The sequence below is a fragment of the Plectropomus leopardus genome, chromosome 5 (assembly GCF_026936395.1).
Source record: "Plectropomus leopardus strain MGB_pleo_1.0 chromosome 5, ASM2693639v1, whole genome shotgun sequence".
Taxonomy (NCBI): Eukaryota; Metazoa; Chordata; class Actinopteri; order Perciformes; family Serranidae; genus Plectropomus; species Plectropomus leopardus.
Genome location: NC_142180.1, coordinates 36,349,510 through 36,373,001, shown reverse-complemented (window position 1 = coordinate 36,373,001; position 23,492 = coordinate 36,349,510). Strand labels below are relative to the sequence as shown.

The following is a 23,492-nucleotide window of genomic DNA, read 5'->3' as shown; positions in this document are numbered from 1 at the left end:
GTTTTTTTCTGTCAACTCTTTGAATCGGGTCTTCAGGACTCACTGCAGCAATAAACTTGTTACCTAAATCCCCTCCAGGCATCAGCACCGTGCTTGATGGTAATCTGCAGGCCATGTGCACACAGCTTCTGCTGAGTTGCAGACTTGTGGATTAAGGAGCGGCCTTTAAAAGGGCCCTCCACGTCCCCCGTCACCTCCCCTCTTCTCGTCCTCCTTCACTCTGTGCTGCAGGAGCTGCAGTAGCTGCAGGAGCTGCAGGACCAACACTAACCTGGCACGATGACCCAGAAGGTGGTACTCATCACGGGCTGCTCCTCTGGTATCGGCCTCGCCTTGGCTGCCCGCATCGCAAAAGATGAGAAGAAAAGGTTCATGGGTAAAAGTTTTTTTAAAATACTTTAAATTAATGTAATAAATTTCAAAGTGTCTGTATTTCACATCAGTGATTTAAAAGCAAAGGGACTGTATGAAAATGATGAAAACTTTATAAAACGGCACACCATTCTTATTTCTTTATGCTCCGTGGTTTTTATCATGTATGTATGGATATTACTATGCAGCAGATACACTGAAACTTTGTGGTTAATGTGCGGTTAAGTTTAGAAGCGAAAACACTTAGTTATGGTTAGGAAAAGAAAAAAGGCAATGTAACCCTTTTACAACCTCAGCAAATCAGCCTGATTTCATTCAAAAACATAGGAAAAATGTAGTGAACAACACAAAAATGAGGAAATGACCTGGTTAAAAAAAGTGCAAAAAAAAAAAAATCTGTAGTAATAAAAATTAAAATTAAACATATATTCATTCTGTAATACAATTTAATAATTGTAAATATATAATTTATAATAACTAGAACTATGTTTTTTTGACATTTTCCCCATTTGTTTTTCTAATAATCTCTACCTCTCTCTTTTGTAGTCTTTTACTAATTTTCTGCATTTTACGGGACATTCCTTGCCATACTGCTGATCTACTTTTGCCTCATGTTTTTGAAAAACATTCAACCAATTCCATAACCATACAACCAATTTGCATATGTTTTAGAAGTTTAAATGCTTTTGAAAGGCGTCTAAATGCAGCACAATAAAACTTTTGTCAATCAAGGTTTAAAAGAGTGAAAATACCTGCTTTGTGTGGCACTGTCCCTGCAGACAACGCAGCAATGTCTCTCTAAAAAAGAAGACTTTCCATGGCTCTATGCCTGGAGGAAAGACAGCCACGGGTCTCTAAAAACATCCATGTTTGGTGACTTGAAAGCTGCTGGAAACACAACGATTAGTCTCAAACAGTGATCTGCTGCCCGGCAGGCGTCTGAAGTGGGTGTCACAACATCCACAACCCCCCCCACATCCGGAAAACAAAGTCGGCCTCATAGTGCGTCATTTTAGAAACACCCAAATGTATTGTGGATCGCAAAAACGTAAACATTTTCCAACATTTTCCTCTGCTGTGACTGGGCTGATCTGAAGTGCCACCACATAAGTTAGAAAATATGGCGATTTGTGACGATAGGTGCACTTTTTCACAAAGCCAAATTAGGTGTCTGATGTCTTTTGGAAAACTTAAATTCTAATTGTGTTTGTTGTAGTCTACGCCACCATGAGGAACCTCAGTAAGGGTGAGGCGCTGGTGGAGGCCGCAGGTCGGACTCTGGGCAGGACTCTGGAGATCAAACGGCTGGACGTATGTGACGAGGACTCCATCAAAGCCTGTGTGGACAGTCTGCCGGAGCGCAGGGTGGACATTCTCAGTGAGTCCACCATTTAGTTTGACGTTTCTAGAATTTTAGGACATTTTTCAGATTTAACGAAATTTCTATGTTTGGACATTCATCAGAATTAAGAATGTTTCTAGGATTTAAGGACATTTGCACGATTTTAGGACATTTCTAGGATTTTAAGGCTTTTCCACAATTTTAGGACATTTCTAGGACTTCAGAATGTTTCTATGATTTTAACATTTCTAGAATTTTAGGATATTTGAAGTATTTTAGGACATTTCTAGGACTTAAGGATATTTCCAGGATTTCAACATTTCCTGAATTTTAGGACGTTTTCTTGGATTTTAGGACACTTCTCAGATTTTAGGATATTTGAAGTATTTTAGGACGTTTTTAGGATTTTAGAACATCTCTCAGATTTTAGGATGTTTCTAGGATTGTTGGACTTTAGGGTCTTAGCTAGGACCTCTGTTGGGAGTGCAGGGGATCCTCCACTGGCACTTTTTTTGACTATTTTAATGCTGCACCAAATTAAAAGTAAAACAACTCCAACTTTTAATCAGTTTATTTCTACTGTCAATTAGAACCAGATTTGGCCTGCTGGCCATATGTTGAGTATCACTGCTGAACATGCTCTGATGACATTTCTCGCCTTGCCTGACTTCCTGTCACAGTCAGTAATGCTGGGATGGGTCTAATTGGACCAATCGAGTGTCAGTCTATCGATGAGATGAAGACCGTCATGGACACCAACTTCTTTGGGCTTGTGCGTTTGCTGAAGGAAATCCTACCTGACATGAAGAGGAGGAAAAAAGGCCATATCATTGTCATCAGCAGCGTTATGGGCATTCAGGGTGAGGATAGTTACATCTGCTCAACATGAAAGTAATTATTTATGGTGATAAAACATTGTCCTAACAGTCTCTTGCTCTATTTTTCAGGAATTTTATTCAACGATGTCTATGCAGCATCTAAATTTGCAGTGGAAGGCTTTTGTGAAAGCCTAGCAGTACAAGCCCTGAGGTTTAATCTCAAGTAAGGTTTATTTCTGCAGAACACACAGACTTCTGCACTTTCTGCTCTTTCATTTGGTGCTCAGAGTCAAACTGCGCTCACAAAACTGAGATCAGTGAGAGAAGCAACATTCCTCCTCAGAACAAACATGAAAATACCTGCAAACCTGTACTTATCTATGTCTGCAACATCTGCACCCCTCCATCACACAGTCATACACACCACTGTCTCACCACTGAGAGGGAAATATGCCAGCTTCAGTATGTCATTCCAGAAATATCCACAGCACACTCTGGTCCGGGGCAAGTCCTAACAGCATCATCTAGTAACTGAATCTAAAAGGAAATAGCTGTACAGGGTGGTGCCAGATAAATACAGTATATTTAAGTATCGCTCTGTAGCTTTCTGTTACAGCCGCTCAGTCAGTGAGTGTGACGCCAAACGTTGCCTTCCACGTCCAACTGGAACGCAGCTGGACAGAACCAGTGGCGTTGTTATGATACTCCAGTGGACAGACGGACGTCACAAGGTGCGGCTACATGCAACACCCGAGGGCATCGCTACCCTTTAGGTTATCGGGGCGTGAATGTGTCCCACAAACTTTCCAGCCCGTTCTCATTCCGAAGTCGTCAAATTCCGGCGCTTTTGCAGTGCTTTTGCCATAAGATCCCAACGCCAAAAGTCCCCTTCCATGTCCACTGATGTGCATTATCATCCGGCCATGTGCTTGTGTTGACGGAGTCACCAGGGAAACAACACAGCCATTCGCAGAGACATGGCACCTGCCGCAGAAGCCAGATACCTAGACGGTTTTATGTTGAGAACATGGCCGAACAGAAACAGTTGCAGTGTTATTTTTCACCGCCAGAGGGCCAGAAGTGTATTTTGAAAAGACACAATGCATAAACAACACTGGAACATAACGTAAAATGAAAAGTACAGTAAAATTTGAATAACCTATATGTTTAAATCCAGGGACTTTTATAAAACAGGCCTAACTGCTGGTTTGTGATGTGCTTGTCTTCTTTTCTTCCCTCAGTATCAGCCTGATAGAGCCCGGTCCAGTGATCACAGAGTTTGAGCGTAAAGTCTTTGAGGAGGGCATGAAGACGGATCTCAGCAGAGCAGACAAAATCACTGCTGACATGTTTCAGAACATCTACCTGAAGAACTACGGGCAGATCTTTGAAACCCTTGGGCAGACTGCTGAGGACATAGCAGAGGTATCTGTTCATTTAAACACATCCTTTTAGACATTTTTTTACAGAGATTTTGCTATAAAGCCGTCACGAAGTCCCTTCTTTTTGGCTCCTTTTCGTTTTTACACAGAATCAAACAGCAGCGTCAGACTTCTCCAGTGTGTGATTTTAGACAATGGGCCGATATCGCCAAAATCTAAAGAGACGCGGCTTGTGATGCAACTGTATTTTCCTCCAGTGTGACATATAACATGCTCTTGAGCTCTTGAATCTCGTTGTTTTCCCAGTTCTCGTTGAATGGTACAGTGCGATGTTTTCGTCATGTTTTCAGCAGCATTTTTTCTTTTAGCTCCCAGAATGGTTCATGAATAACAAACTTTGAAAATGAACGTTTTATTCGGAATCACAACTGAGATTTGGTATACAGTATGTTTATAAAAATTACGTTTTCCTACACCTCCTAAATCAAGAAGGCCTTGTGACCCCCGTTAAGCTCTGGCGACCCATAGTGTGGGTAGGGACCCCCAGGTTGGGAACCAGAGATCTAGTGCTTTGTGTGTAACCCTCTGACACCTGGAGCATCAAGCAGTTTTTAAGGTCATTTCCTTGTTTGTTTGTTTATTAATTTATTTTACTTTCCTCTTTTGTTTTGTTTTGTTTTGTTTTGTTTTGTTTTGTTTTGTTTTGTTTTGTTTTGTTTTGTTTTGTTTTGTTTTATTTTGTTTTGTTTTGGTTTGTTTTGTTTTGTTTTGTTTTGTTTTGTTTTGTTTTGTTTTGGTTTGTTTTGGTTTGTTTTGTTTTGTTTTGTTTTGGTTTGGTTTGGTTTGGTTTGGTTTGGTTTGGTTGTTTGTTTTGTTTTGTTTTGGTTTGGTTTGGTTTGGTTTGGTTTGGTTGTTTGTTTAGGGTTTTTTGTTTTGTTTTTGTACAAATTTTCAGATTTTTGTTAACTAAAGTCTTGATATGTTCTTAAAGGGTTAAAGCACGGCATGAGCTGAATCAGTGCACGTTATCTGTGTGGTTTATGTTTGCTCTGTGTTTTTCCTCTCAGCACACCTTCAAGATCATGACCATGGAAAATCCTCCTTTCCGTCATCAGACCAACACGCTTTACACCCCGATGACCACGCTTAAATACGCTGACCCCAACGGTGACCTCCCTATCGATACATTTTACAAAATGGTGTTTGAGCACGACAAAGTCTTCAACGCCAGCCTGAACTTCATCAAACTTCTGCGCTGGAGAAGTCGAAAGAGCTTCACCTTGGATAAGGACAAGAGCAACTAACAGAGTCTCACCCGTGGGAAGATACGTTCATCCATCCTGTCATTTTTATTTTATTTCATTTGAATTTTGATTGAACTTTTAGCTGTAAGGTGTCTTTGTAACAAAAAGCTGAAACGATGATTATAGCGACAGAATAAACATATGAAAGTCATACATAATCCATGCAATCTCTTTTTTGGTGAGCTGCAGATTTGAAACCACACGCTGCTACATTCAACCGTCTACCATAACTGTCTTAACTCGTTAAGCCTCAAAGCCTTTTATTACACAATATTTAAGTCGTAAGCAAAACTATGAAGGGCAGCGACAAGGTCACAGCAGCAGAGGACACATTCAGATACTTACACTGCTTCACTGAGAGGGGATATTAATATCTTAAGACGCTCTTTCTTGAATTTGATTTTTTTAATTACCTCTTTTCAAAACAAAATTACCAAGTTCTTTACAAAAAAATGTAGACCATGATAATAAAAAATAACGGTTGAAAAGTAATACAACATGGAACAACAGGAGCTACACATGAGAAAGAGTAAAAAAGAAAACTAAATAAATTAAATAAAACAAATAGGTAAAAATAATAGAGAAGTGACTAGTGTGTAAAATAATATAGTATAATAAAATTATCGTTTTTTAAGTACTGCGTATTGTCTTCCTCTTTGATTTACATATACAACTTCTCTTTAAATGAGTACATAACATTAAACAAGATTTTTTTTATATCAATCTTTAGTTTTCCTAATTAATTTCCACTGGAAATATTTAAAGACACTCTAAACATTAAGAAGCTTTCTGTCTTTTCGTCTGACTTTGTGGATCAGTTGCATGAGTCATGTTGTGTTTGTGATGCTGGATTATGTGAGATATTTAGGCATGGCCTAATCTGGGATTCAGGTGTTTGTTCTGAGCCTCACACCAGATGGACTTTTTCAGAGAAACCGCTTCATCAGGATGAGTTTTTAATATGTAGGCTGACAACAGAACTGGAGAATGTAAAATATATATATAAATTAAGAATATAAATGGGTCATTCCTGTTACACAGCAACATTTTCGCTTTATAATTTATATAATAAAATGTAGATTTTACTTTTTCTTTTTTGCATTATAGTTGCAGTGAAATAGAGTAGTGACATTAACAGTCAGGAAAAAGTATTGGTCAATACATGGTTCATACATGCTGAGTGGTTTATATTATAGAGTTAACAGGGTGGAACATTTAGTTAATTGACTCAGAGCAGTGTGAGTTATCCAGACTTATCTAACTTACCCTCTACACATAATTATAATTTTACACATGCATATACTTAATTATATATATATATATATATATATATATATATATATATATATAGAGAGAGAGAGATAGATAGATAGATAGATAGATAGATAGATAGATAGATAGATAGATAGATATGAGAGAGTAAAATTAATAGTTTAATTTATTTATTCTTAAGAATTTTATTTTGTATTTTATTTTTATATTTTTTTATTTTCTAGAATTGTATATTACTGTAATTATTAGTATCTTATTTAGATATATATTTGATGTGTGTGTGTGTGTGTGTGTGTGTGTGTGTGTGTGTGTGTGTGTGTGTGTTATGTAAGTATGGGTACTGGGGCACATACATATTCATATAGATGTAGGGCCCATTTTATTTTGCATGTAAAGAGTTTTATTTCATTTAGGAAAACAATAAATATGTGTGAGGTCTTGAGAAAAGGTGACAAAACGACGCTTGTGAATGAAATACTCAAATTTTCATTTTTCTTTGTTCTCCGCTTCAAGAGCAAACTTCGTATTCCCATATGTTAGAATCTGAATATGTCGGTCATTATAAGTTATTTTTATTATTATTATTATTATTAAGTTATATCATTATAAGTAATGGAGAGCAATGAGACAGAAGTGTGTAGTTCTGCCAGTGGCCTGCAGGTGGCGGTAATCACCGACCAGGCGCCTTCAAGCGCCTCTGGGTTTACACCGCACATCCGGGTCTTTGTTTGACGCTGTATCCGGACGAATTTAAGCTAATGTCGCTCAGAACACAAAAATCCTAAATGAACTTCTGCTGGATTTAAGCTCGGTTGACGTGTTTGGCTCTTTTGGCCGATGTTGGAAAGAGTAAATTGCAGTTTTGCGGCGCCTCTGTTCTTCCCGCCGCGTATACCGCGCTGACTCTGTGCTTACAAATGGCTTTTCATTGTTAGCTTAGCTTTAGCCATGCTCTCTGCCTCGCACTCTGTGCTGCGGTTTGCTCGCGACGGGGACCACGGCTACTTTTTACAGTATTGACGTCTTTGTGCTTTTTAATTTGAGTTTTTTTGGCGTTTATTGGAGCCTTAATTGTCTGTCACATCCAGTGTAACAGCGGCAGTCTGCAGAAACTTTGTTTTAAAGCGTAAAAGTCGCTGTTAGCTGTGTTAGCAAGCAACCGGCTAACTTTGAGGAAACGTCTTTTTTTGTGTGTGTTGATGGTTTTGGTGTTGCGTTGACTCTGGCGGTGCGTTAAACTTTAACTGGAGAACACCGCTTGTTTCTAACGTTTCACCACTTATTCAAGAACCAGAGTTATTATTTTTTGTGGTATAATTTGTCTGCCACGATGGCTTCCTCCTCTGGAAACGACGACGACCTGACCATCCCCAGAGCTGCTATCAACAAGATGATTAAAGAAACTTTGCCTAATGTCCGGGTGGCTAACGACGCCAGGGAGCTGGTGGTGAACTGCTGCACGGAGTTCATCCATCTCATATCCTCAGAGGCCAATGAAATATGCAACAAGTCCGACAAAAAGACCATATCCCCGGAACATGTCATCAACGGTGAGTGCTGCTGCCGGGGACCCATGTTCCCCTCCTCACTTTTTATTTTGCTGAATTTGTGCAATTTCTCTCTATTTTATTATTTTATTATAATTTATTATTTTTTTCTCTCTAAAACGTGGACTGAAAAGGTAATTAGCAACTTGGCAAGAAATGTCCTGCAAATCAAAAAAAAAAATGAAAAAGAAAGAAAAGTATTTAAATTAAAAGTAGGCAACATGGCCTATTATTTATAATAGGCCATAATATATAAACCTTAAATTTTTAATTATTGGCATACATTTTTAAATTATTTTTACAAAGTTATTATAGTTTTAAGCACTTCTTTTAGGTAGTTTCCTTATTTTATTTTAATTTTTTCTTTTCTTTTTTTTGTTTGTTTTTATTTTTTATTTTTTGGTTTTGGTTTGACTTTTGTGCCAATAACTTTTTTCTTGCTAATTTTGGGTTCCTTCTTCAGTTCCTTATGGACTTCCCATGTTCCCATGTATGAGAGTTATCTTTTTGTTTTGCCAGCATCAGTTGTAATTATCAACTAATTATCAACTATTATTTAGTTCTCAAAATTTAAAACCCTTTAAGTTCCAGATTTTTGTCATGATGCTATATGTTTTTAGATAAACACACACACACACACAAAAAAGTGTAGTTAGTAGAAATAGCATGTATTTTCTCCATGTGTGCCAAATATGGTTAAAAAATAGACATTATCAGGTTGAAAATGTTTAAAAAAGCCTTGAAACCATAATTTGAAATGTGGTTTAAACTTGTTAACTTGTTCTTGGGGAACATAGTGATGACCCCATGTGGTACATCTTTATTCTGTCTTTTACATCTGACTAATATACTGTTCAGGCATTGGTGAAAAATAAGTTAGTACATTTACTCAAGTGCTTTATATAAGTTCACATATAAGGTACTTGTACTTTACTCAAGTCTGTTGTTTTAATACCACTTAATACTTCTACTCTACTACATTTCCAAAAATATATATTGTACTTTTTACATTACCACATTTATCTGAATGCTTTAGTTACTTTACAAAGATTTTTGTATAATAAACATAAAATTAGCTTATTTTTAAATTAAATTACCCAACAGATTACAGCAGTAGCTGTTATTTCATTAGTCAGTTAGTCAGTTAACAGAAAATGAATTGGCACATATTTTCTATTTTATTTTTAATTTATCTTGGGGGCATTTTTAGTTTTGTTATGTTTTTTAAAGAGTTTGTTGTATTATTATTATTATTATTTATTTTTTTTTTTTTTACTTCGTTCTTTTTTATACTTTTTAATGCTGGACTTTTACTTTCAACAGAGTGTTTTTACAGTGTGTTATTAGTGCTTTTTCTGAAGTAAAGGATGTGATGATTTCCTCCACTGCCCCTGTGGTCTAAGCGGAACCACAGAAAGTAATTAATCACTTTCTTCTCTTCCTTTCACACCACAGCTCTCGAGAGCCTTGGTTTCGCATCGTACATCACGGAGGTGAAAGACGTCCTGCAGGAGTGTAAAACTGTCGCTCTGAAGAGGAGGAAGGCCAGCTCTCGACTGGAGAACCTGGGTATCCCAGAAGAAGAGCTCCTAAGACAACAACAGGAATTGTTTGCCAAGGTATGATCCAAAAATACTACCGGAATTACATCTCTCTATGTGTTGATGCTGCGGTTCAGCGCCCCCATGTTACTTTGTTTTTACTGTAGATTTGGGGACTGTAGATCAGTACATGCTTTAATGCTAAATGATAGCTGTGGTGCTCACAGTAACGTTTGCAAACTAATTTAAGCGATTTGGGAATACGTGGTATATTCAAAGATTGCAGTCTAGCTGTGAGTAAGTGAACAGAAAAAAAACCTTTTGGCTTGGTCACCCATTGTTCACAATTTGAGAAAAAGTTATTTATATATTAGAGTTTGTGGACAAACAGGTGAGAAAGTAGACATTGAAACATGAAGAGGTTTTTTTTAGTAAGTAAAATGTACATCAAATAGGAGGAAATTGGCAAAGAGTGGCGCAGTAATGACAGCCAAAAATGTAAGAAAAACAGAGATGTGGTCTGAGCAAGTACAGGTGTTTTATCTGTAGTGTAAAATGTGAAAATCTGATTTTGTGAAAGAGGTGGAATCTGTCCTATATGGAGTTTATTTACTGATTTAGACACGCTTTCGCTTTCATCTTATGAATAATTAACTCCATGGAGCAGTTTGAGAAGCTGCTGACTCTATCCTTCACTTTCACTTTCACTTTAATCCTCTCATGGAAACACAGTTTAAGATCAAACCTAAAATTATTGTTTGCTACATGATGGAAAAGGGTCAGGGAGAAGAAAATCTTATTTTTCCAGCCCCTTTCTCAAAGTAAATCAACAAAAAGAACTAGATGGTCTGTCCGTCAGTTACATAACAGTTCATACTTACAGAAAAATGAGAGAGTAAAAATCAAAAGTCATACAGCAACTCACCATCTATCAAAAAGCATTACCTTGAAACTTCATATTGTCTAATTATTATTTTTTTATACGTTTTATTGCACTCGTTCTCTAAAGGATTCACAGTTTGACGCCGCATACTGAAATACACATTTGCTTTAAGAAGCTCTTGCATACTGATGTTTAAAATTAAATTTACTTCTGTGATCCTCGTCCTCTGAAAGAAATAAACAAAAATAATGAACTAATTATTGTTTTATTTCACACTTAACTTTTAGCACACCCTCCACGGTATGCCACCCTCCCCGTTTGCATCTCGCTGTGATTTAAAAGTGACAGAAGCTGAAACTTTGTGAAAGTAACGCTGTGTAAACATATGTTGGTTGAAAGGATACACACATGGAAGTAAAGTTGTACCCAAACGCTGTACCTAGGGCTGGGCGATAAATCGATTTTATTGATTAATTTGAATTTGTAGTTCCAGACGATTTTTTAAAATGCAAATCTCGATGTTTTCCTCCGTCACTCCCTTTAGGTTTCTGTAGTCACCGTGCCCCCCTCCCAGTGATAAACACACACGACGACATGGCAGCAAGCGTGAACGACAATGAAGAATGTTATTTATTTTAATGTGAGTGTGTTTGAGCAGAGTGAATGGAAACAGTTGTTTTTCTTATGGGAGACAGTAGATCTCTTTGTATGTGGACAATAAAGGCATTCATTCATTCAATACACTTCCAAAACAAATCCAGTCATTTGGTCTGCTCAGTCATTTGGAAGTGGTTCAGTTTTGTGGCGTCAGATCTCAGACACACCACAGTCCGCTGCAGAGTGTGTGGCAGGCTGTTGAAAATAAAAGACAAGACCAATTTCTTTTAACATGTCCTACAGAAGCAGCCGAGTGGGAGAAATGTGTCTCAGTCCGAGATGCACAAGACCACAAAAACCTGCTACAAAGCAGTCAATGTCAGTGGAGTTGTTCTCCCGTGTTCTGTATGACAGGAAAGACCCCCGATGCAAAGCTGTTACTGATGCAGTCGTCCTGCTTATTGGGCGACTCACGTCCTCTCTGTGTGGAGTTCACACGTTCACCTGGAGTTTGCGGTTTCCTCCAGGTGTTCCGGTTTCCCCCAACATAGTCAACATCTCCGAAAGTCCGCTCCGCTTTCATTTCCGCCGATGTCTTCGGCGGTGTCTGCTTTGCTCTCATTCTCCGCCAGTTTATCCACTGTTGTCTCAGAATGTCCGCCCCGCTCTCATTCTCCGCTGGCGTCTCCGCTGGTGTCTTTGCCAGTTCACCAGTGTTGTCTCCGAATGTCCGCTCCGCTCTTATTCTCTGCCAGTGTCTCCGCTGGTGTCTTCGTGGTGTCTCCACTGTTGTCTCCGAATGTCCGCTCCGCTCTCATTGTCCGACAGGTGATCTCGTTACTTCGGGACGGTTCTGTAGCTGCTGCTTCCTGACAGTTTGGGGAACGTTCCTCTCTGTAGATCCACTAGAACTCAAACACAATATTTTTTTCAGCATTTTTTGTACAATTCAAGTTGACATAAGAAGATAAGAGAAAAAAACACAAATATAAAAATAAATTTGATTTTGCTCTTGAAAATGACTCTCCTTAAAAGAAAAGGCGATTTTCCAGCTTTTTGTCTGAAATGTTGTTTTTTTTATGAAAATGCACAAATTAAATTCATCTGTACTCACCACATCTCAGCCTTCCATGAGACGTTGGAAATTATCGGTTTATCGGTATCTGTTGAAATATTCGTTATCTTGCATCACTGGTTATGATATCTTCATATCTCATTTAGGAGTCAAAGGGAACCTTTAAGTTTGACAGAAATAGTGATTTGATTTATATCGCGATATATATCGATATCAACTGATATGAAAAAAATGATCGGGACAAGACCTTTTTCCATATCGCCCAGCACTAATCGAGTATATTTGATATATCGTCCCCCCTAGTGTACGGCATAATGTCATAACACATCAGAAATACTGTGATATTTGAGCTGTGATTTTGATGTCAGATGTGACCACAGTGATGCTTCTCTAATCTCCGAATAATCTCTTCACTGGCCGTCTGTCGTCTCATGTCTTCTGCGCTGGTTTGTGCTCCTGCAGGCGCGGCAGCAGCAGGCGGAGCTCGCCCAGCAGGAGTGGCTACAGATGCAGCAGGCCGCCCAACAGGCACAGATGGCAGCGGCATCTGCCAGCGCCGCCCAGCAGGCCGGCTCCTCTCAGGACGAAGACGAAGAGGACGACATGTGATCCCAGGACGCCGTTCAGCTTGTCCGAATCCCTTCGCGGGACAGCGTTGGCACACGAATCTCTCAGCGCTGTCACCGGCAGAGACATGAGGCGTGTTTGACCTGCTGGTAAACATCAGTGTAACGTGGATAAATGCACATCGGAGTGGACACTGACGAGAGAGACGAAGCGGGATTTCAAAAGAGCCGCCAGTACCTGAAAAAGATTTGGATTGAGAGGCTGTTCATGAAGTTTTTGATCATCTTTTCCCCCTTTTCCCCCCCAGTTGCTTCTGTTTAATTTCGTCTTGATATTCTTTTGTGAGTAATTTGTAGATTTGTCGTGGACACTGACGGCAGGCATTGCCGGGGATTTGTCAGTGAATTTTGGTGAAAATGCAGCAAGTGTCGGCTCCTTCAGGTACTGCACCAGAGCGCTTCCTTCTGTTATCCGTTGAACTAGATCACTGTTTGGTGGTTTAGGAGAGCTGCCCCAGGATGATCTCGGAGCAGCTGATTTCTCCTTTCTTGTGGTTTAATGGTCACTTTTACAAAAAAACAAAAAAACGGGGTTTCTCTACCCTCTCTTGCTGTATTTGTTCAACAGAGGATCATTCGAGGGGTCGTGAATAAAGGAATTTTTTTGTTAACTAGAGAAATAAGTGGACATTTTGGTTAATTTTAGGTCATTCGGATATTTTCTGTTGCATTTCCTTTATACTTTAAACCACCCACAGTATTGCTAAATAGCTACACCTTTCAGAAACGGTATATTTTTGTCTCCTAGAACCAAAGATAGAGGACAGACTAACAGCCCAGAGTTGGTGTTTTTTAAAGGTGTAGGTGCTAACTGTGACTCTCGTCGCTGACTCCAGGTCAGTGCAAACAATGTTGAGGACTATTAACCTTTGACTTTGTAAGATGCTTTGATATCCAGGCTGAATTTGTTATTTCCCCTCTTGGGTGCAGTATCGAACATTTGCATTGTGACTGTGGTCAATCCTCAGTGTAAAGACAAGTAACCTAGTCGTGACACACATTCACCCGCCTATGCTACAAAGCTGTATTCTTTAAGCAATAAAGAAAACATCTTTTATAGACAAATGTTTTGTGGGTTTTTAATTGTCAGGGTTGCCACGGTCACGGAAACATCCCAGAATTTTGCAGTCACATTTTACAAAAAAGGTTAAAGTAAAAAAGTTATGCAACTAGTAAAAAATAATTGAAAATGTTGGAAAAATCATCAGTGTGTGATAAATTAAATTACATTTATTTAACATAACGATAGATTTATTTCTGTAACTGACGATGTAAAGTAACTTTGATGTGTATTATTTTGATTATGTTTTTATTTATTTCTCACAAAAGATTAACCATTTTCTCCTCATGTTACATCTCTCCCAGACTTGACAAAAAAATGTATGTCCCTTCCCTCAGAAATATTACCTACAACTGTAAATTCATGTATTTTGTATTTATTTTACTGCTGATTTGTAAAAAAAAAAAAAAAACATGGTTGGAAGGCATATTTTCTTTAAAACTGACATTTTTTTTGTTTGTTTTGAAATTTGGTGAATTTTATGGAAACATTTGGAAGATTTTCTTATTTCTTTTGAGAAAAAGTGGCGTGTTACGTTTTCTTTAAAGTCCCTAGCAAATTTTTTTCTTATTTTTTTTGCCAATTTTTATAGAAAACTTCAGCAATATGTGAGATTTTTCTTCAAATTTTTTTAGGCATTTTCTTTATGTTTTTGATGATTTCTTTCTTCAGTTTTTGGTGATTTTCTTTCTTCAAGTTTTTAAGGATTTTTTTAAGAAAATGTGAAGATTTGGGCCTTTTTTTAAATTAAGTATTGAAAATATCCCAAATGATGCTATTTTTAATAGAAACTATAAAAAAGTTGATGGAATTTTTACATTAAGGTGGTCCATACATAATGTGGGATGCTTATATTCCACTCTTGTTTGAAAAATGCTATTTTGCCAATTTTGGGTCCTTGAAAGGTCATGGACCCCCCCACCCCCCGCTCTGCTCTCTCTCACTGACGGTTCGTGAGTCAGATGTGTGCGAGCAGGTAGACGAGCGGCACTGAGGCACTCAGCCTGCGAGGACCTCGGGCTGGACGTGAAAATGGCAGGTGCAATCATAGAAAACATGAGCACTAAGAAACTGGTTTTCTTGGGCTTCTTTATTTTTGTTCTCCAAGTTCTTTCCATCATGGTTGGAGCATTAGTTGGTGAGTACTCAGGTTTTATTTCTTTATTATCTCGTTGCTATCAGAAAAAGTACTTTGTTTCTCTGTTAAAGCAAACTGAAACTGAACCAGCTTCTCCCAAAAAATCAGCTTTGTTCTGTCTGTTATTAACGGAGAAATGTGGTATTTTCATACCTGCTGGACCCTGTTTTCTGTTTTTTTTGTTAAAGTGACTAATGGGAATAATAACGAAGTGGTCCAGTTTTGAGAGAACAGTGCTGCAGTGAAACAGGCTGCAATGTAACCACTCAGGGCGTATTCACAATATCTATTTGTTTTAACTGAAAGTGATTTTTTTGTCACTGACAGGCTCAAGTTGTTATTAAATGTTGGAGGAGGTAACTTTTGAAAGGATCCCAACAGAACCAGTGCTGAACTCACCATAGCCAGTTCTACCAGACTCTATTTAAATAAACAGTCATTTTAGCGCGTATAGAGGCAGCATATTTTCACATCTAACTGGGTGAAATAAGGGTTTATTTAAACCCAACCAGAACTGTGATCATTTCCACAGTGGAAAGACAAACTACGACAGCTTTTGTCAGTTTAATTTTGTATCTGTCGACTTTGATTGAACTGTGTTTTATGATGATAATGTTAATTTAAATGTTGTCTGGTGGGTTTGGTGATGGAGTAAAATCCTTTTTATTTCATTAGATACAGTCTGAATCTCTTATTGACAAACCCACCTAACTCAAACTTCATTTAAATATGAAGTGATTTTATCATCACAAAACACACTAAAAATAACTTAAGCACACAAAAAATGCCTTAGTTCGTCTTTCCACTGTTCCAACAATTCACGTCTGGTTTGGTTGAAATAAACCTTTTAACACTAAAATGACTGTTTATTGAAAAGAGTGCAAAGAGTTTGGTGATGGTGTTTTCACGACCATTTCTGCTTAAACAAAAAGGTCTATCTCTGCAGGGAACCTTTCCATGATGTCCGAAACTCACAATGAAAATCAAATAAAATGATAACACAAAAAAATGCCAAAAATTAAAGAGAAAAATCACAAAAAAAGAAAATATGGGAATATAAGAAAATAAGTATAAGAAAATTCACAAAATACCAAAAAAAGTCTCTCTATAAGGAACATTTCCATATTGTCAGAAACTCACAATTATGATCTGAGCCTGTCATTTAAAAAAAAAAACAACAAAAAAACAAATAAGAGCATTTTTAGTGGATTTAAATTGACCGTGTGAACATGCCCCAAATGTTTACATTGCAGCCTGTTACACCGCTGCCGTCCTCAGGGGCCTCACTCAGAACTGGACCAGTTAAAAAACCGTTAGTTCCCATTACTCACTTAGACACAAAAACATGGTACAATGGAATCCAGGTTTGAAAATACCATCTTTATTCTTCGATAATCCATAACCCACATGATAATTCCCGTTTCCCACAGCTCCCAGTCCCACCAGTGCCATTCGCTACCTGGCCACCAAGTGTATTGATCACCACCGGGCGCGCGGCTGGCTCGTGCCGTGGGGATCGAATCAGTGCCAGCAGATTCACAGCTTCGATGAGCCTCTGGCAAAAACTCTGGATGCCAACGACATCGTGTTTTCTGTGCACGTTCCTCTTCCCAACAAGCAGATGAGTCCCTGGTTTCAGTACATGCTGGCTGTTCTGCAGTTTGACGTTGCTTTCAAAATGATCAATCAGATCGGTGAGACGTGTGTCTCCGTCAGTCATTTAAAAAACAGACTCAACAGGGTTTGAACCGTCATGGCTGTGATAAATGGTGTAACTTTTGGTGATAGTAAAGACAAAAAAGAAAGTCGCCAAAAAGTTTACAGAAAAAAGTCACCCCCACCCACCCTATAAATTACAAACAGTCCCTAAATTATATTTAAATATGCATTTGTGATCTTGTTATGGATATCTATATATTTTTAAATTAATATATATTTTAAAAAGATATTTTATAATAACAAAAAAGAACTGATAAGGAATATCGATGGTCGTTTTAGAGAATGTGGTCTTTAAAAATAGCCTGAAAGTCGTGGAAATGTATTGTTAAAAATGTGACTCTCGTCCCTGTCCGTGCAGAGGATGACGTCATCATCACCATTGATGCTGGTCTGGCGTTCAGAGATGATCTGAGGTCTGAGTGGACCTCAAAGTTTCGCTCGGTGGTGCAAAGGCCTCTCAGGTGCATCCTTTCGGTCCCAAAGGTAAACCTGCAGTATTTAATGCATGTAAATAAAATATATCTGCTCAGTAAGCTGCAACAGTCCGTGTTTTTGCAGACGTATGAAAACGAAGGCCGCTTTTATCACTGTGACGCCATACCCTTCATGGAACTGGGAAGTGTGGCCCACAAATATTTTTTGATCAACCTGCGGCTGCCGGTGAATGACACAGTCAACGCTGGAATCGGAGAAATAAAAGACATCCATGTAGTGGTGAGTTTGGATTGAAGTAAATCTCAAAACCTGCAAGTGTTACACAAATATTTAATGTCCTTCTTCTCTTCAGGGCATCCACCAGAACGGAGGCTTCACCAAAGTGTGGATCAGCATGAAGACCGTGTTCAGTCCCTGGATATTAGTGGAGACAGCCTGGTACTGGCACAGGATCCGCCTCATGGCGAGACCCCCGGTCCTTTTGGAAAAGTGAGAGCCAATAAGGAAAAATAAGTTCCTAAAACCAAATACTTTGACCTTGTGACATTAATAATGTGCAGCCACATCAAGAGCAAAGTTTAGCTGTAGCATAATGGCTCGAAAATTAAAAAGACAAGTTACACATCATGTTAAATATATAATATTAATGATAACAATAAAAATAAATAAATAATAGAAATTATTATCAAAAAATCCAAATGTCCTTTCTAAAAAGGTTTTGTTATTTTTGTTACATTTTGAAAAGTCAGCCTGGGGGCATGTGATTGGCTAAAAGCTGAGGTCGGGAATGATATAAAAATGTATTTGGGAAATATACCATCATTGGATTTTTTTTAAAGCATTTTGACATAAATGTTCTATTATGAAATAATTCATATCTATAAAATAAAAATAAACAAATATGAATAAAAATTAAATATATAAAATATTGCATAAAATATTTATATAAAATGCATGTAATAAAATATAATAAATTCACTATTAGGTCAAATTAAATAAAAACATAATAACTTGAGCTTCAGTAATTCTTAAAGGTCTAGTGTGTGGGATTTCAGCGCATCTGTTAGTGAGGTTGCAGATTGCGACTAAATGAAATTTCTCCTGTGTGCTGTGAATGTAGCAGAACTACAGCAGCAAAAACAAGACAACACAAATGGCCCGTGTGTTTTTTATTTGATGCTGGACTCTTGGGCCTGCGTACACGTCTGTGCAGTCTTCAGGTACAAACTGGATCATCTTTTGTTAAAAAACTCACTTCCATTTCCTGGAAGCTGAAACTCGGAGCTCTTTGGTCACTCAGGACTTGAGCTTCAGGTGAACTTCTGTCAGGAGGTTTGCTGTGCTGCAGGCGGCACGTTGAGAGCAGGGAAACGGAAGATGCTTCGTCTTAAGTGCATGATAGACCGAATCGGGTCAGCACTCTGCCTGCAGCAGGTTTGTCTTTTAACCCTTTAAAACCTGAGCAAGTTGGGGGTTTTTTTGGGTTTTTTTTTTTAAAAAGGAGGAAGTAAGGAGTAACTTCACATAAACTTACGCAAAATTAGCATGAAATATATAAAAACAAACAAAAAAAGACCTGAAAATTAGTGCACACACAAAAAACCTGAATAAAATAAAAACGGATGACTTGAAAAAGGTGCTAATATACAAACACAGTTCCATATTTCAGTGACATGAGTTTAAGCATGTATCTATTATTATTATTATTATTATTATTATTATTACTATATTTTCTGATTTTTTTATTACATATAATAATTGTATCTCCCCTTTTAAAAAACAAACAAGATTTTCAGGCCATTTTCTTGTAATTTTTTCCAAATTTCTTGCAGTTTTCTGGGCACCTTACGCCAAGTTGCTCTTTGCCTTTTTTTCTAAAAGTTTTTTTTAAATAAACTAATTTTTTTCTCCGGTTTCAGAGGTTTTAATGTTTGCAAAAGGCATCTGAGCACTCTTACAGCAGTGTGTGTGTTTGCCTTGTGCACAGGGTGATTTTGGCTCTGGGGATCTCCATGGCGTTCCTGAACGTGCCGCTGGAGTGTCTCTCTCTGGGCTTTGAGTGGACGTGGATGCTGCTGTTTGAAGATGCTCAACAGGGCGTCTTCTACTCCACGCTCTTCTGTTTCTGGATCATCTTCTGTGGGGAACACCTCATGGTTAGCACCTTTTATTCGTCTCTTCTTTATTTTAATCCATACTTTCATGCCAGTTAATTTCAACAACAAATCCTTCAGGACCAAAGCCAGAGGAACCGTCTCTCGACGTACTGGTGGCAGGTCGGGCTGGTGATGTTCGGCTCATTTATCCTCCTCATATTCGACCTGAGTGAAAGGTAATAACACGAACGCTTTGGTGAGGTCTAAAGTGTTATGATCGCGTCTTTATTTAACACTTTAAAACTGGAGCAAATTCCTTTTGAAAACATAGAAAGAAGGCAATGAGCAAGCTAACATGAAATCACCAAAATATTGGCAGGAAGTTAAGTTAGTAAAAAATAAATAAATACTAGAAAGTTAAGTGAAATTATATATTAAAAAAGTGTCAATGACCAAAAAGAGGAAATGACCTGTAAAAAGTATGAAATTAAAATAAAAACATTAAATTTAAATAACCTAAACACTGTCTCTTGACAGCCTGTAACCTCATTTTAAATATATATGATTATAATATATCAAAATTTAGTTTTCTTGATTTTTTTTCTATAGATTTCCTCTCTCTCTTTTTTTAAAACTAATTTTCAGGTCATTTTCCTTTCACCTTTTACTTTTTATTTTTTGCGATTTTCCAGACATTTAATGCCGAGTTGATAAATAGCTAAAAATACAAGAAATTTGACTGAAATTATCATAAATAAATAAATAAATAAATAAAATACAATAAACAGGAAATGGCTTGTAAAAAGGGCCAACTTAAAATAAAATCAATAAGTATATATAACCTAAACACTGACTCTACCTGTAACCTGTAACCTAATTTTGTATATATATATAATAAAGTTTTTGTGAAAGTCATCTGAGCGCTGATATCAATGCAGGTTTCAAAGGGTCAAATATGAATTTATTTTATTTCTTATACAGGGGCGTTCATTTGACTAACCCGTTCTACAGTGTTTGGGCGTCAGAAGTTGGGACAAAGGTGGCTGTATCCTTCAGATATTTATACTATATTTTAAGAAGTCTGCTGCATGAGAACACACTTTAAATATGTGTATTTGTGTGTAATCAGGCCTTTGCCTTGACTGTCATCTCAGGTCACCTTCATCATCGTCGCAGGGATTTCTGTGTGTCTGTATTTCCTCTCGCTGTGTGTCATGGTGCGTTGTGTGTTCAGGAACATCGGCGGGAAAATGCAGCAGCTTCCTGCGATGCCGGAGGCCAGGAGGCTGCGCTACAAGGTTTGATTTCTTTTGCTTCATTTGATATCTGAGTTACAAAAGATGAAACAATATTGTGTCTGTTTTTGTGCTCTTGCTGCAGGGTATAATCTTCAGATTCAAGTTTTTGATGCTGGTGACTCTCGCATGTGCAGCCATGACGGTCGTCTTCTTCATCTTAAATCAAGTGAGTATTAACCCCTCATATGATCCATATGGGGGTCTTAAAGTGTGCAGGATTTAGTGACATCTAGTGGTGAGGATTGCAGATTGCAACCAGGTCAAACTTCTCCCATGTGCCAAGCATGAGCTCCTGGTTCGAGTTCCTTCAGGGTTCATTGTTCAGGTTTTAACCGGGAGCCGAATTCTCTGCAGACGTCTCTTCCTTTCCAAAACAAACAGACCTGGGGATTAAAACCGGTAAAACACTCAATAAAGCAGTTTCAGGTTACAAATCAGTGTTTCTGCAGCACTGTTTGGCATGTCAGAGGTGGGCTGTTCGTCCAGCACCTGTTAATCTGCGCTCCCGTGTTTTCTCTAATAATTTAACTCTTAAAATCTGGATCAACATCAATTTTTATGTGATCCTTCCACAAGCTATTTGACTTTTTGAAAACTGAGAATATTGTTTAATTTATTTTGAAAACATGGGGGAAAGAGACAATGACCAACTTGGCAAGAAATGTCCTACAGATTGCAAGAAATTTTAAAATGTTATCTCTTTTAAAAAAAGAAAAAATAATTCAAAAAACAGAAAAAAATATATTTATAATTATAGTTTTTTCTATATTTACAAAAAAATATATAAAATAAATACTTATATATTTTATTATATTCAAGGTCATTTCATTTTTTTTTTCAGGTAATTCTCTTGTAGCTTTTTTACTAATTATAATATAATAATAATGATAATTATGTTGGTATTTCCCACCGTGTCATATTTGGAGTCTACGCATTTTTTCCAAATTTTATTTATTTTCCTCCAGGTCAGCGAGGGTCACTGGCACTGGGGAGACTACACCCTCCAAGTCCACAGCGCTTTCCTCACGGGGATCTACGGCATGTGGAACCTGTATGTTTTCACCATTATCTTCCTGTATGCTCCCTCCCACAAACACAACAGAACCACGTCAGGAGAAAGTCAACAAACAGGTCTGTGACATTTCCACGTTACAGTTCAAATAAGTTCTTTAAAGTCCAGTGTGAAGGATTTGGGGGATATACCGGAAGAAACGGAATATAATTAAATGGGTATCTTTTTTGTGTACAATCGCCTGAGAATAAGAATCGTTGTGTTTTTGTTACCTTAGAGTGAGCCATTTATATCTACGGGACCTTTAACCCTTTGAAATCTCGATCAACATTGGTTTTCTTGTTCTGGATTCATACATCTTTTCACAAGTATTTAATCATTTTAACCCTGAGCAGATTGGTTTGATTTATTTCAGAAAATTGGGTTTAAAAAGGCAAAGAGCAAATGGCAAGAAATTGATGGATTTGGAAAATTAGTTTTATTTTAAAAAGCTAACAAAAATGTTCAGAGATTTATATAACTTAGAATTATTATCATAATTTATTTTAAATTATTTTTCAAAATAATTTTCATTTTCATTTTATTTTACTCTCCAGTTTTTACTTTATTTTATTTTATTAATTGTTATTTTTTTAATTACCAGGTAATCTACTTTTTTTTGTTTTGTTTTTTTAAAAAAAAATTAATTTCTTGCTTATTTTTTGGTCATTTTTTTTTATTAAGTTGCTCATTGCCTTCTCATGTTTTTGAAAGAGATCAAGCCAATTTGCTCAGGCTTCAAAGGGTTAAATTAAAAAGAAAAAAGATTTAATGCAACATTTACTTCGTAAACATATCAAATATTTGTATACTTATATTCCCTTTGGACAGATGTGGTAGAGAGCCAGCTGACAGCTGGAGAGCAGGGGCCGACGGAGACCTACAGGATCACTGGGAAGGTGGCCGCCGAATAACTGCAGAAAAAAAAATCTTGTTGTGTTAATTCTTATTTTTCTGAAACAGTTTAACCACATTACAAACACTGCAGGCTGTGAAATGTAGACTGTCTTAAATTGTGTAACCTTTAATAGCTTCCTATTGTCATTTATTTTCTCCTTATAGATGTTTTTGAACTGAAAGATATTGATGTACATAAAAATACAAATTTGCTTTAAAGTAGTTGGTGCATACGTGCAAACGTTCCTTTTTTGACACCGCCTACTCCACCTGCTAATGACCACTTAATTTATTTTAAACTTGATTTTAAATCATTTTAAATTATCGCTTAACCTTCGCACCTCATGTTTGCACTTTTGCTTTTTTTAATAGTGATTTTTTTATTTAATTTTTTAAAAATCATTTAGAAATTGATTTTACCTTTTATATCTTATCTCTTTTATTGTAAATCTGTATTTTTTAAATTGTGTTTTTAAATGTTATTGCTCTGTAAAGTACTTTGCCTTGCATACTGATGTTTAAAAATTAAATTTACCTCTATGATGCTCGGCCTCTGAACTAAAAAAAAATCCTCACAAATCATGGCAGCTTTCTTTCATTTGAAACAATTTTTGGATATTATTAAATAGATGATTTTAGCTCTGTGCATGATTTAAGCGTTTTGAAATCAATCACATCTTGAAATTTAAGTGCTTTTAATTTGATAAAGAGTAGATTTGTTGGCTCACTGTAAGTGGGTTTTTTTTTAATACAGTTTGCAATTTTACATTATAAAAAAATTAGCATTGTTAGAGGCTGACTTCACCTGTAATCCAGGTATTAACTTTACATACTGCTGCACATCTTTAAGATTTTTTTCTTTTTTTTGTGCATTTTATATGCTCTATTTTTATGCTTATTTTATGAATAATTTCAGTGGGTTATATTTTATTTATTTTATTTTCCATTTTATGTTATGCAATCTGTGCACTAAATTTTTGTCCTTGTTTTATCTTACTTTAAGGTATTAAGTGGATTTTGCTCTACAATGAAGTTGATT

At 37.1% G+C, this 23,492-nt stretch overlaps 3 protein-coding genes across 3 annotated transcripts; all 3 read left to right on the top strand.

The window, feature by feature from the left end:
• The first annotated feature begins 122 nt into the window (after positions 1-122).
• On the top strand, positions 123-5,376 carry LOC121941025 (retinol dehydrogenase 8). Its single transcript, XM_042483725.2, has 6 exons — positions 123-376; positions 1,589-1,750; positions 2,395-2,574; positions 2,662-2,755; positions 3,774-3,957; positions 4,982-5,376. Exons 1-6 carry the CDS (start codon positions 280-282, stop codon positions 5,216-5,218), a joined length of 954 nt encoding a protein of 317 aa, XP_042339659.1. The 5' UTR covers positions 123-279; the 3' UTR covers positions 5,219-5,376.
• Positions 5,377-7,205: 1,829 nt separating this feature from the next.
• On the top strand, positions 7,206-13,824 carry dr1 (down-regulator of transcription 1). Its single transcript, XM_042514302.2, has 3 exons — positions 7,206-8,040; positions 9,493-9,656; positions 12,596-13,824. The coding sequence occupies exons 1-3, from the start codon at positions 7,821-7,823 to the stop codon at positions 12,740-12,742; spliced, it is 531 nt and encodes a 176-aa protein (XP_042370236.1). The 5' UTR covers positions 7,206-7,820; the 3' UTR covers positions 12,743-13,824.
• A 986-nt stretch (positions 13,825-14,810) lies between these two features.
• LOC121941361 (protein wntless homolog) lies at positions 14,811-23,037 on the top strand. Its single transcript, XM_042484140.2, has 12 exons — positions 14,811-14,957; positions 16,388-16,651; positions 17,035-17,159; positions 17,235-17,390; positions 17,464-17,600; positions 19,099-19,267; positions 19,346-19,443; positions 20,189-20,252; positions 20,362-20,505; positions 20,588-20,671; positions 21,471-21,636; positions 22,388-23,037. Exons 1-12 carry the CDS (start codon positions 14,852-14,854, stop codon positions 22,468-22,470), a joined length of 1,596 nt encoding a protein of 531 aa, XP_042340074.2. The 5' UTR covers positions 14,811-14,851; the 3' UTR covers positions 22,471-23,037.
• The last annotated feature ends 455 nt before the right edge of the window (positions 23,038-23,492 follow it).